General features: G+C 36.1%; 1 protein-coding gene across 1 annotated transcript in view; it reads left to right on the top strand.

The window, feature by feature from the left end:
• The window catches only part of LOC124157196 (NACHT and WD repeat domain-containing protein 2), a 53,630-nt gene that overhangs the window by 7,130 nt on the left and 33,153 nt on the right, over positions 1 to 13,347 (top strand). Inside the window, exons 6-15 of the mRNA XM_046531737.1 lie at positions 455 to 680; positions 1,429 to 1,627; positions 3,161 to 3,436; positions 5,576 to 5,776; positions 5,964 to 6,103; positions 8,767 to 8,977; positions 10,638 to 10,882; positions 12,434 to 12,580; positions 12,719 to 12,824; positions 12,960 to 13,132. Of these exons, the coding sequence (XP_046387693.1) occupies positions 455 to 680; positions 1,429 to 1,627; positions 3,161 to 3,436; positions 5,576 to 5,776; positions 5,964 to 6,103; positions 8,767 to 8,977; positions 10,638 to 10,882; positions 12,434 to 12,580; positions 12,719 to 12,824; positions 12,960 to 13,132 (1,924 nt within the window). The remainder of the gene's footprint in view (positions 1 to 454; positions 681 to 1,428; positions 1,628 to 3,160; positions 3,437 to 5,575; positions 5,777 to 5,963; positions 6,104 to 8,766; positions 8,978 to 10,637; positions 10,883 to 12,433; positions 12,581 to 12,718; positions 12,825 to 12,959; positions 13,133 to 13,347) is intronic.

Raw genomic sequence — 13,347 nt, 5'->3', positions numbered from 1 at the left:
GTTGGATTATCTCAGTTTATATCCTGGTCTAAATTAGTTTCAAGTTGTCATTTTAGTACACTTACTCTTTGAAAGGGAGCAGCTACTGTTATTGTCCCTAACATTGGAAACCACTGCAATATTTTATTCTTGGAACTAAATCGTTCCCTCTTTTGGTAATTTTGTTTCTGCTATGTAGCAACTAATTCTTAAAAGACAGAGAAAATAGATTTTTGTCAGTTTGGTCTGCTCTTGTTGTCAGTGGAGACTTGTAGAGGCTGAGATGGTATAACAGTTGGAAAAAAACTTTCCATTTTAAATTCATTTAGTAAAAAATGCCAACAATGCAAAACAAGCTGCTCAAAAAAGTGTACGGAATAACCCCATTTCACAGTGATTTATTATTTTAATTATTTACAAGAGTAATTTTGGATAATGTAAAATAATTGTAACTTTTTTCTCGTATAACTTAAAGTGACTGAAAGAGAAGTCATCAATGGGATTTTAAATGTTAAAAATACCAGAAACCACTGCTTAGCATATGTCCGTTATATAAATAACATCAACCTGCAAAACTTGCGGAAAGCATCACTGTTCATAGACATCCTCAATCGGAGCATTGACACTGAGGCTACAAAACTACTGGGTAATCTAAGAGATGAAAGACTGCCAGCCAAAATAGAATCCAGTAATTTGCAAAGGTAAGAATTTGGTGACATTTCGGAAAATTTGTGCCACCCGTTACTATCACCCATCCACCAAGAAGTATGTAGTGGCTGGAGAAAACATACATATATTAGATAATTCCCTCTGTTTTAATTTATAAAATTTAAATTGCCTCCTTTGCATCTATATTTTAATCTATTTGGAAATAATGACTACTGACTCAAATGTTGGAAGTCTTTTTCTAAGTTATGTTTTCTGACAGCAACAAAAAAAACTTTATATTAAAAAAATTGTATAAATTGAAACTGCTAAAAATGTTGTTAATTGTATTAATTTATTCTCCTCATAATGTTTTGTCGTAAATGTCATAGCAATCAGTGGGGAATGTAAATTATATCATTGGGGAGATCCTAGGGCTGTGTAAGGATAGGTTAAAAGATTTTAAATAAGGATACCCTTGAGATTTTAAATTTGTAATACATAAATGTAAAATTACAAAGGAAGTACTATTATATTGGTAAATGTATAAGTAGCACTACAATAGCTGTGGCTGTAGAAGAACTACAACAGGTGGCAGACTGCTTGAATGCCATGACAGAACTTAATTTTTCCTTATTTTCCTCATTCCTGTTACCAAACACATATTTATAATGATAGTTCCGGATTGATAAAAAGTCATATTTGTAACAGTCATGAAGTATGAAAGTTTAAATAGATGGATATATCTTAAACGATACAACCATCATGTCAATGAATGAATTTAGTTGTTACATTCATTTGCAGATATACTGTGGAGTGGATTGGGAGAGAAGGCTTGGATACTGAAACGCATGAGGAATACTTGTCTCACTTCCTGACTCATTTTTACCGTTCAATCACCAAGCTTGTTGACCGTGCAATGAGAAAGGAGGACTCAAGTGCACAAGGGCAGATAGTGACAGAGATCCTGCAGCACTTGCATGCGTGCAACAATTCTGTCAAGGTTAGTGCTCTGGGGCATGTGGAATGTGATTAACTTCATGTTTCTTGAATGTATGTCGATATGTATACTGTAGGGTGTGGCTTATAAACTTTTTGCATTTAACCTCTCAGATATTCTACTTTGGTGTAAAAAATGGATGTTGGAAAAGAATATCAGCTTAATTGTTTGGCACACTTAATGCGGACCTCATCAGTTGTGGTCCTTGTTGGTGGAATGTACAGAATCACATAATACAATTAGCATAGTCTTCCCTTCCAGGGATTTTGAACTTCCTCTTTTCTGTATGTCAAAGAAACTCCATTAACTTGGTGTGGTCCATGGTTGTGACCATTAGTCTGCTTCTCCCTTCCATTTTTTGCAGTCCATTTCAGACCCAATTTTGAACCTGCTTTGGACTAAGAAAAAAGATAAACCAATCTTAGGGATGAGTTTAAAAAGTGCATTGGAAAAAATTCAGTCATCTCTGATGGGGCATTAATGCAGTTACCTCCAGTTTTCCCAATCAGAGAAAAATATAATATACATATTTAATTTTAAAGTGCAAATTTTCAGTTCTTCACGGACGAAATTCCCTTGATTTCTACATTTAAGAATATTTATCTATTTATTATTTTTTCCCTGAATGCAGCCATGTGCCCCTCCATTAGCAAATTCTATATAGAAAGCTGTATATTTGGTCACAGTAGGCATTGACAGCTCATTAAAAGTTCAGCTGAATGGTAATAATGCTACCTATCTAAGAATTTGATCTGGTAAGAGTTAAGAGATGATGGGAATAAACTAAAATGAAATAAGTCAAATGCATCTTGATACATATATCGTAGTAATGCATTTGTATTTTGATGCAGTTTTTTTGGTGAACTAGGTAAAAGGCTTCACAAAGGTTTTGGACCTGGAACCCTGTGATAAGTAGCCCAATGCTCTACCCACTAGTCTACCTTATTCTCTTTAATTGGGTTAAATTAGTAGTCCATAATTTTGTAAAAAAATATGTAAAATTCAATTGATTGTTTGAGGCGTAACTTGGTGAAAGCGATTCATAATTAAATTAAAAAAGAAGAACTTTGTGCTTTCACATTAATATTTATGTTGACCCATCCGTTCAACCTAATTACCTTCCTCCCTACCCCTCCTAGCCTGGTATAAAAGGATGTGATGGACCTCTGTAGAGTTCACCTGATGATGACTTCTAACGTTGAAATCATGGTCGTGAATAAATATTAATGTGAAAGCATAAAGTTCTTCTTTTTTAATTTAATGTAAAATTCATTCAAAAAACTAGCTGGTTTATTAAACAATGATCTAAAAAAGTGGGAATTTGCGGATAAGATGAAGCAAAAAGATTATGTATGTATATGTTGAAAATATGTCAAGTATGGTCAATGAAGATTTATTGATAAAAATGTATTTGGATTAGATGTAGCATAAGAGATTCCAAAAATTGATAACATCAGGTTTTTTGTAGGCGCTTTGTACTGCCAAGTATTATTTTTTGAGATAGCAAATCCTGTATTCATGATAATGACTCTACAGGTGTTTTATGGACGTGAGGATGACTTGGAAAGGATGCACATGTATATGGTGAGTGATTTGGTGGAAGAGGAGGGAAGCAATGCAAATGAGGAAAGAAAGCCCCCCCTGGTTTTGCATGGTGAGGGTGGATGTGGAAAGACATCCCTTCTAGCCAAAGCAGCGTCTATGACTCCGGTGTGGTTTGCTGGTACAAGACCTGTCTGCATCATTCGCTTCCTTGGGACCACTCCGGACAGCAGTGCTCTCACACCCACATTAATATCCATCTGTCAGCAGGCAAGTGTTTTTTTCCTCATGGCATGCTCTTGAACTCAATGAAATTTCCTAAGTTAATGATGAAACCAATCTTTCGGTGATAATTTTTTTTTCTGAAGTTTGCAAAATAAGTGACTCAGTACATCTTTCTAAAGTTAATGTTTTAACAGGTTCCTTACTGTAATCTTTTGCCAATTGCGCCATGTTATCCTATTTTCTTTTGTTTTAATAATTGGATCCTTTCCATTTGAGTTTTTGTGTGCATTCGGCTACGCAGGCAACGTCGGTCACGTCATATACGCGTTGCCGATGTAGCTGTAAGCGATGGCGTGCTATGAGCAGCCAAAAAAAAGGCTCATTTTTCGGTCATAATGACTGAAGCGGCGTGGAAGTGAAGAACATAATTCGGACATTACGATACCTCCACTGCAAAAACGCTTAACAATTGCCCACCGAATCGAATCCGCTCATCCAGTAGCCCAACGATACGAATCCGCTCAGCTGGCAGTGTCCGGAGCATAAACGCTCATCTCCTATTCTCCAAGCTTGTAGGTGAGCATATATGCTCCGGGCACTGCCAGCTGAGCTGATTTCTATTGTTGGGCTACTAAATGAGTGGATTTGATTCGGTGAGCGATTGTTGACCGTTTTTACAGTGGAGGTATCGATTATGACCGAAGCGGTGCTGAACGTGCTAATTATCATAGACATAACCCTGCATTTGTTCTCATAGACATTTGCTAGGATCATTACTGTAAATTTAATAGCATATATGTATGTATTTCAAAATACATATATATCCTGCTTGAGCGATTTTAATTTTTCCTGGTGAATAACATTAAGGAATTCCTCTATTTATCCTGCTTGTCTTTCAGGGTTCAAGTTTGTAATATTACTCTGGTATTTTTTTTCTTCTGAAATGCATGGACAACCATTACTTATTCATTATCACCTGCTGAGATATGAGCCATGATAGTAACTAGGGTAAAAAATTGAAGTGCTTCGCTGTTATGGCATTCTCTTTGTCAATTTGTTGGTGAATTATTGCCAGTTGATTCTCTCAAGATGTTCATTCTTGACAAATTATTCAGAAGCATCTTGTCTTACTGCATTTATGAAAAATGTGTCTATTGTTTTTGTTTCAACAAGAGGTTCTAGTGTAGCCGTAAACATGAAAATTTATGGGAAAAAATTGATGCCTAAATCAGTTATCTTCAGCTGAAATTTGATTATTTACTGGTTTTGTCACATATTTGCAGCCAGTTGACCTTAGAAACAAAAATTCCAACAAAACATGTGGAGTTTTTTTATAAAATTATTGTGAATTAATTCTATCACCCAATTCAGTAAACCATAGATTCGGGATATGAATCTGTTGCAAAAGACCAATCATAAAGTTAATTACATGGTATTTTGATTTGGAATTATGTATATATTTTCGGACAAGGAAGAGTATCAACACCAATCCATTCAGTTTATGCTACAGAGCCACTGTATCTGAAGTGTTTGTGTTACATAATTTCTCAATGGCAAAATGTTGTATACCCAGTAACTAATTCATTGCGGATTTCATTGCCTCATTCTTCCCCTTAATATAATTGATTCTGACCACGTAATGATTGTTGTTATATGATCTCTGCATTCTCTTCAGGTTTTCACCGCATCCGTTGGGTTATGGCGACAACAGTATCGCTGACATTGCTGTCAGCGTCTTCAGGTTGAAGGTCAAAACTGTTGTCGCCAAAACCCAACGGATGCAGTGAAAACCCGAAGAGAATGCAGAGATCATCTGATCAACGCCATGAAAATCTTCGAACCTAGATTGTTGTTATACTTGGTCTGAAATGATTTGCAATTGTGCATCATAATATTTTCCTGCCCCTTGCCTGCAGCTTTTAATTACCAATGAAATTTAATGTGTAAATTTGACAAATGAGGCATGAAATTGCTTCATTTTTGACATATGTTGTGAATGGAAATAAAATCAGCAAAATTTGAAATTGGAAAGTGCACCTGCAAAATGAGCTCAGATGTCTTGTCAAAACTGTTAAGCAGGGATGTGCTCTATGTGTTTTTAACCTATGTTAAAATTCAATATTTAATTTGTTTTAACATCATCATGTGGTCTGATTTTGATTTAAATAATTATTTTATTTTAAGATTTCGTACAATTACATGCTGCCATTTGAAGAAATCCCAGATGACCTTGTTCCACTGATGGCTCATTTCAAGCACCTGCTCACTTTTGCATCTGCCCAACAACCATTACTCCTGTTTCTTGATTCTGTGGATCAGCTTACTGGAGCTCAAGGTGCAAACAAAGTGTCATGGCTACCAACCCGTCTACCTCCTCACTGTAAGGTATGAGCCTAGGTTATCGAGGGAATTTCTTTTGTACATACGTAGCTACATTCATGGTATAATTTAAACCAAATGACTGATAACTGCTGATAGCATATTAGGGTAATGTTAATTTTAAGAAATGCTTATGTTATCTAAACGACTAATTTAGTATTTGTTCTCAAATGCATTGTGGATTTTTTCTAAGATGGTGGTTTCTTGTGCTGAAGAGGCTGACAATCCAGAGGTATCCAGAGATTATCACTTGCTGAAGAGAATGATTGATGTGGAAGAGAATTTTATCAAAGTAACAGATCTTGGAGAAGACCTGGCAATGCAGGTTATAAGGTGAATTTACCTCTCCAGTCTTATACAGGGATAATGTAACAAAGTACACAGGAACGCAAAATACATTAGAGTGGTTTTAGATTTTTTTATGCTCATGTGCAATCAGATGTAAACAGTACAAATAAAGTTATCATTTCTCCTTAATGACACTTTTGCAATTCATATAAACTACAAGAACCCAAGGACCTCTCTAAAGAATTAGGGATGGATATATTCTGTACACTATGCATTGACTTAATGCTTCCTAATGACATGTTTAGGTATGGAATTTTTCAGTAAGATTATCGCAAATTGTATTTGTCTAATGCCCAAATAATATGATCAATATTATTATTTTATGATGAAATTTTCTAAAATTTGTTAAATGGAATCCCGTAAGTTTCTACAAAAAATGACCTCTAATTTTAATCCTGTTATTATTCTAACATTTCTTTACTCTATTAATTATACCTATATAAATGGAAATACAGTATGTAATGATAATTTTGTGCTTATCACTGAAATAAAATTGTGTTTATGCCATAAAATCTCAAAAACATAATGTGAAAGTCAGTTTTCCTGTTTCTGTGGTGAAAATAGCATCATCAACTCATTTAGAAACCCCTTAGAGATAATGGCATTGAACGCCATTATCCCCAAGGTCACGTCAATCATCTCCAGGCTGGGGTGGGTGGGTTATTTCTAGAGATGTGCGAATAGTATCCGCGAATACTCGAATACCTCGAATATTAGAAAGTATTCGATATTCGAGGTTTCGAATAGTTATGTGGAAAGTACCGCCTCGAATACCTTGAATTTCGCATCATACACTGTCGCTCGCACGTCGTTGGTAGTTGACTCGGAAAAATTTGGAGAACTGTAGTCATTTAGTGCTCGCAGCGCCGTTTTACGCAAGTTGACGAATTACATCAAATTCGTGGATTTTAGCGGTGAAAAGAGTTCGACGAGGGGAACCGAAAATGGTTGGGTGAAAAAATCCGAAAATCCCCGATTCCCCCCACCAGGAGAACCTCAGTGCCGTGGGATAGCAACCTTAGGGCATTTCCCACGATCCGCTATCCCCCTCCATTCAGCACTCGCCTCACCCACTCTGACGCTTTCCTCTTCTCCGAAATCAAACAAAAGGTCCCAGCTCGCGCAGGGATCGCATTACGAAGACCCCTCCTTCGAAAAAAATATCGAGTTACGAGAACAATAAAAACGTGTTTCACACCCTCCCCCTTTTCTCACCCACTGACCTTTTTCTGGCTACCTGCTTCGAAGTTCCCCATTCCTGGAGGTCGACTGCTGTGTGAGTACCGTGGGATACTTACATTAGCGCATTTCCCACGATCCGCTATCCCCCTCCATTCAGCACACGCCTCACCCACTCTGAGGCTTTCCTCTTCTTCGAAATAAAAAAAAGGTCACAGCTCGCGCTGGGATCATATTACGAAGACCTTAGCTTTGAAAAAATACCAAGTTACACGAGAACAATAGAAACGTGTTTCGGGCCCTCCCTTTTCTCCCCCACTGACCTTTTTTTTCCTACCAGCTTCCAAGTTCCCCATTTCTGCGGAGGTCAACCGCTGCATGAGTCATCTATTAGCACAAAAGGTGTCTAAGAATGACTTTCGTCAATTGATGTTACACCTTTATTGAATTGAAATATTAGTAATGTGCGCGTACTTTAAAAAAGAATAAGACCAAACACGACGTATTTCTGAGTTTATTTAAGCATTTTACGCAAAGAAATAAATGTCAAAATACGATGGAGACTTATTGTTAGCATTCTGGCGAAACTCGATATGAGCAGCAGAGCTTCTCGGAAGTTGATGCGGTATTTTTTTCCGAAAGCATATATCAAGTTACAATTAATGAGTGGTGCTATAAATCTTTATTGTTACAGTCCCAGACAAAGGGATATTTTCTCAGAATATTTGGTTTCTCCCTGATAGCAATTCCAATCCATCTTCTTATCTCGTGAGAACTCCCAAAGATGGACTGAAAATAATTGAAGAAGATCCGGTGGAATAGAGCTTGTATTTTGCAAAATGCCTCAGATTGTCAGCTAGCACTTGGCAGCAGAAGTGGGGGTAAAGCGATGTTAGTTGAATTAATGATATGCCCCATTGTTTCCATAAAATTAAAATATTCATTAATCAGCTAAATTCCTGTTCGAATCATTTAAAGGAAATCAAAATTACTCCCCAAAATCTTGTGTTGCCTGCTGCATAGGCAACCGAGTCAAACATACCAGCATTCATCATTTAGTATTCGAGGTATTCGAATATTCGAGCAATGATTTAATATTCGAATTCGATATTCGAATTCGAAAAATCTGCTATTCGACCCATCTCTAGTTATTTCATAGAGTTGAAAGCTGATATTTGAGGTGTCCTCATGTAAAAATTTGACATGACCGGAGGAATATTCAAAACTTGAATACATACATGCCTTGCATGAGTTAGCATTTATTGCTCTGCATCCAAAATATGCCTTCTGTAGAATTTATTTGCAAAAATTGCAATTTTCTAGATTTAAGTGTGAGACAATGCCAAGAAATATTTGGCAGGACATTTTGGTTACGTATGATATTACCTAAGGGATGTTATTTTTGACTTGTTATTTGTTGCTGTTCCATTGATTACCATTCACTTATTGTTTATGATATTTGTGTCTAGGATGTGGATGAGATCTGCTCATCGAGATTTGAGCAATTATCAGTGGAGATTGGTGGCTAATGCTATTGGGCAATGCTCATTGCCTATTTTTGTGAAGTTAGTGTTTGCTGAAGTTTGCCGTTGGAGAAGCTACACTAAGCCGCAGGAAACACACCTTGCATCCACTGTTATGGACTCCATTATGATGCTCTTTGAAAGAATTGAGAAGCAGGTGAGATAATATCACTGTTGGATAGTAGTAAGTTAACATTCATATCACTGACCATTACTAAGTTTGGAGATATGCCCCTTAACGAGGGTTCAAATGTTCTAAATTTACATTTAACATTGATTTACAAGCAATCTGCTGAGTATATTACAATTGGCCTCAGTATGGTTGTTGTATCACATATATAAACACTATTTGACGACTTCTATTAGCTGATTATTTGCAAGTTTTTGGGGGAATTTCGGGTGTGTCATGCAAAATGAACCAACTCCCTTAACGGTCAACTTGCTACTACAGCTTTATTAGGGGAACAACACACAATGCCATCTACTGCTACGCAAAGGATATAAACCAAATGACATGTGATATATGGTGCCGCCAACATTGTTTACATTTTGCTTTAATAAGATGATTTCACTCCAACACTATTACACCTCTTGCTGAAGTATTACAATTTGCATAGAATTAGTATCCACTTATTGAACACAAATCAATTTCATCAGATTTTATTTATATTTCACTTAGAACTATAAAATCAAGTAACAGCGACATATTATTTAAATGTGGAAGCAGTAAATTAAAATTGTATTTAGCTCTTTGGGCATTTTGACGGAAGAGCAGGGGGGAATTCATTTCATTAAATGCATTTATAGCAGTGTTAGTTCCCAAACTATTGGTTTTTAGTTTAGCAATATCTTCTATGCAATTAATGGTGTAGGCGGGCTCTTTTTTCACTTATCTAATTAAGATTTTTTTCCCCTCCTACCCAAAAATATTTGTTGTTCTTGCTTCTTTAGCTGCGCTTAACAATTTTCTCCTCCCGGGACAGAGTTAAACGGTTTCCTCCTCCCGAGGCCTTATTGATGAACACCAGTCTATCAGTAGTGTCCAGGTCTAGGTGGTAAGTGGAGAAGTTATGATTTACGTGATGCTTGGCCAAGAAGTCGTCCTTGGTGTATCTCCTTGTAATTTTTACTTGTATTCCATCCCCTGACTCACTGCTCTTGGATTAAAACTTACTATAAATGCATCATCTAGTGACTACTAATCAAGTCATCCTTCTAGATGCAATACAGAAATTTCCTCTGCAGTTATCATCCTCAGTTTTGCTGTCATATGAAGCAGTGTCAATGAGTATTTCTGGAAGCATCTTCATATCCATCTTCTTTCTTTAGGTCATTCACCTAGTTCAACTCATGTGTGCTTTTTCCATTAGTGATCACAAGTACCCTACTCATCTTATATTTTTTGCTGACTAAGTGCCATTATGATTAACTGATTTTCCCCTCAGTTTTGGTTCTCTTAGACTTGTTCCCCATTATGAATATCTATGCATTTCTTTTACTGATGGTTCTAAATTCCTATTTTATCATATTGTAAAATTATTGGGATATTTCTTGTGAGCTAACTAGGATATTGTTAGCTGTCCGTTGTTTTGCATTGTACGTAAAATGTTATAGTAGAACACCTTTTTCTTTGTTTCATGGTATTATATTTTACCACTTCTTGCGCAGTTGTTTGGGTCCCATCAAAAGTGAGTCCTTTTACCATTCCCCATATTTTAAACCTTCCTGTGTTTTACACTTTTATTAAAGTCCCCAGAAAAATTTGGAAAAGGGATTTTACGTATCACCAATTTCAGCCTCCATTTCTTTGATTTCAGCATGGACGTATTTTGGTGTTTCATGCACTGGCCTATATTACTGCAGCAAAGAGTGGGCTATCTGAATCAGAGCTAGAAGATCTAATTTCCTTGGATGACCGCGTTTTAGATGATGTTTACCAATACCATATGCCACCAGTGAGACGTATTCCTCCACTATTGTGGACACGAATCCGCAATGATCTGCCTAATTATCTATCTGAAAGAGAAGCAGATGGAGTGAATGTCCTTAATTGGTATCACAGGTGAGCAGAATTTTTACTGCTTTCCATTCAATTACTTAATCGTGTATGACATATATCTAGGGTGTTTGAGATGTGCCCTTGGCAAGTTATGTACGAAGAGGGCAAAATATGCCCTTTCTGGTAATGCAGAGATCATGGATGCTGAGGGAAATGATGGGAAAGAAGAAACAGGAGAAACAAGTATGTAGTCAAGGTAGTGAATTACAAAGGGAAGCCAGCCAATGAGAGGGAATAATTAGGGAATAATATTTATTATTAGGGAGGGAATAACATTTTGGAAGTAGGATGTACAGGAATTGAAAATCATAGTGCTTGGGGATGAAATGCTCGGAATAAAATTGTGATGTGAAAATGTATGAAGTGAAGAGATCAGCTTTAAGCAAAGAAATATGTAGGCATAAATTTTATCAAAGACCCCACATGTATTCTTTCACTTGCATGCATCATCTGATTTTTTTGGATAATTATGGATAATTAATCAAAGCCCTTTTCCAGGGAGATCCTCAAGTTTGGTTCTATTCCTCATACTTTGGGTTGAATCTGAAACATTGAATTCATTTAAATTTTTGATTAATTTTGATGTATATGTCATCAAAACCTAGTCTACCATAGTTTATAATTTTGTTTATAATCAAATATGACAACTAAAATTCATTAAACATGATATTTATTTCTGGACAAGATGTACTTGAGAGATGAACCAATTTTTTTTCTGATAACACTAAAGATGGAGATTGTCACAAAAAGAAGAAATTGTTTTATTTTATAAATAATGAGAATAACTATCCAAAATAACTTTTGCAGGGGTGATTGGTGGTTGTGGAGCCAATTTAGTTCATGATTTAAGTTTTAAATATAGAAATTCACGTACTAGTGTAAATCATCCTCTTTTCAAGTGATGAAAATTATCTAATCATTTCTACTGCTCTAGAAGCTCTGTCCCCATTCTTGCCCCTGTAAAGCAGTGAGATTGATGACTTTACAATGATAGAATTTCAATGATCACTGTTTTCTCAGCATCCTCCTTCCCCTAACTTTGGGCAACAATATCTCTGGCAGCTTTTAGCATTGTATGTAGAGAGTTATTTTGGAGAAGTAATTTTTTTATTTATGCATTATCTTCTTTTTCAACGATGGAAATGTTTTGCAGTATAATTGAGAATCTTATGACTGTCATCAGAGAACTTTGTCACATTACATATTTCTTTGTGCCTTAAGATTTAATCATCCCAGCAGATAATTTGAGAACCCTTCAAGAAAAGGTACTAAGGTAGCTGTTAAAAAGGCTTGCACTCATACTCTGAAGAATGTTTCGGTTGCTTTCTTCAAGGGAGCATATGAAGCAGAGAAAACTTGCCTGCTGAAATGTGTTGATGATGAAGGAATACAATGTGGAGACTGATAAAGTCTTGTCACAATATCTCGAATAAATTTCTTTGCATAAATGTATACTCATTACTTAAAACACAGTCTGTATAACAAATCCTAAAATATAGTTTTCTCCACGGGAATCATATGCATCTTGTTCTAAGAAGAGATGCTTATTTTCAGGCAATTCCGGGACACAGCCAAGGAAAGGTACTTCAAGAATATGAATATGGCCACATACTTCCATTCTTCAATTGCAGATTATTACTCAGGCATTTGGGGAGGAGGAAATCCAAAACCTTTCAGATACACTGAAATCCAGCGACACAGGTTAGTTATGATTTTTCTTCTCTCTCTTAAGATTACTGATATCTTAAACTCTGTATGGAATATAATTTTTAATTCAATTAGAATGTGTTACTTAAAATTTTGTGATGCCATATAATTTGTTAATGTTTATTTTTACAGATTCAATCTCACAGAGAAGGAGGGTTCTGCTGACAGAAAAGTTCCTATACAGCCATTGGTATTTCTTTCCAAAGATGGTAAGGTGTCACGATACAATTTGCGGAAGGTGAGGATATTTTCTCTTCATTTTGGATTTAAGCTTATGTTTTGCATAGAAAATGTATAACCATTTCATCCATCAACAAAGTAAAGCTATTACTTAAAAGGGTGAACCCCTCACATTTTTTCTTACCGCCTTCAGTTTGGAGAAATGCCGTTTCATCTGGTGCGTTCCAGAAGATTTGGAGACCTTTTCAGTCAAGTGCTCTTCAATTATCAGTGGCTGCATGCCAAACTGTCGTCGTGCCCCCTACAAGCTGTGCTATCAGATTTCGAAGATGCCTGCAACAATATTGAAGATCGGGAAGCCACCAGGTGAGAATCATACCTGTATGGATTTGTTTTCATGAAAGATAATGAGAAATAGAAATATTCATTCAACTAGTCATCATCAGTTATGTATGTAATTCATTTGAGTATGATTTATTTACAAGATATGAGATATGTATTCATAAATCATATTCATTGATACCATTTATTTAATTCACATTACACCAACAATGGAGGTACATTTTTAAAGCAATAACCAG

The sequence above is a fragment of the Ischnura elegans genome, chromosome 4, assembly GCF_921293095.1.
Source record: "Ischnura elegans chromosome 4, ioIscEleg1.1, whole genome shotgun sequence".
Lineage (NCBI taxonomy): Eukaryota > Metazoa > Arthropoda > Insecta > Odonata > Coenagrionidae > Ischnura > Ischnura elegans.
Note: the sequence above shows the minus strand (reverse complement) of the source record. Positions and strands in the feature narration are given on the sequence as shown.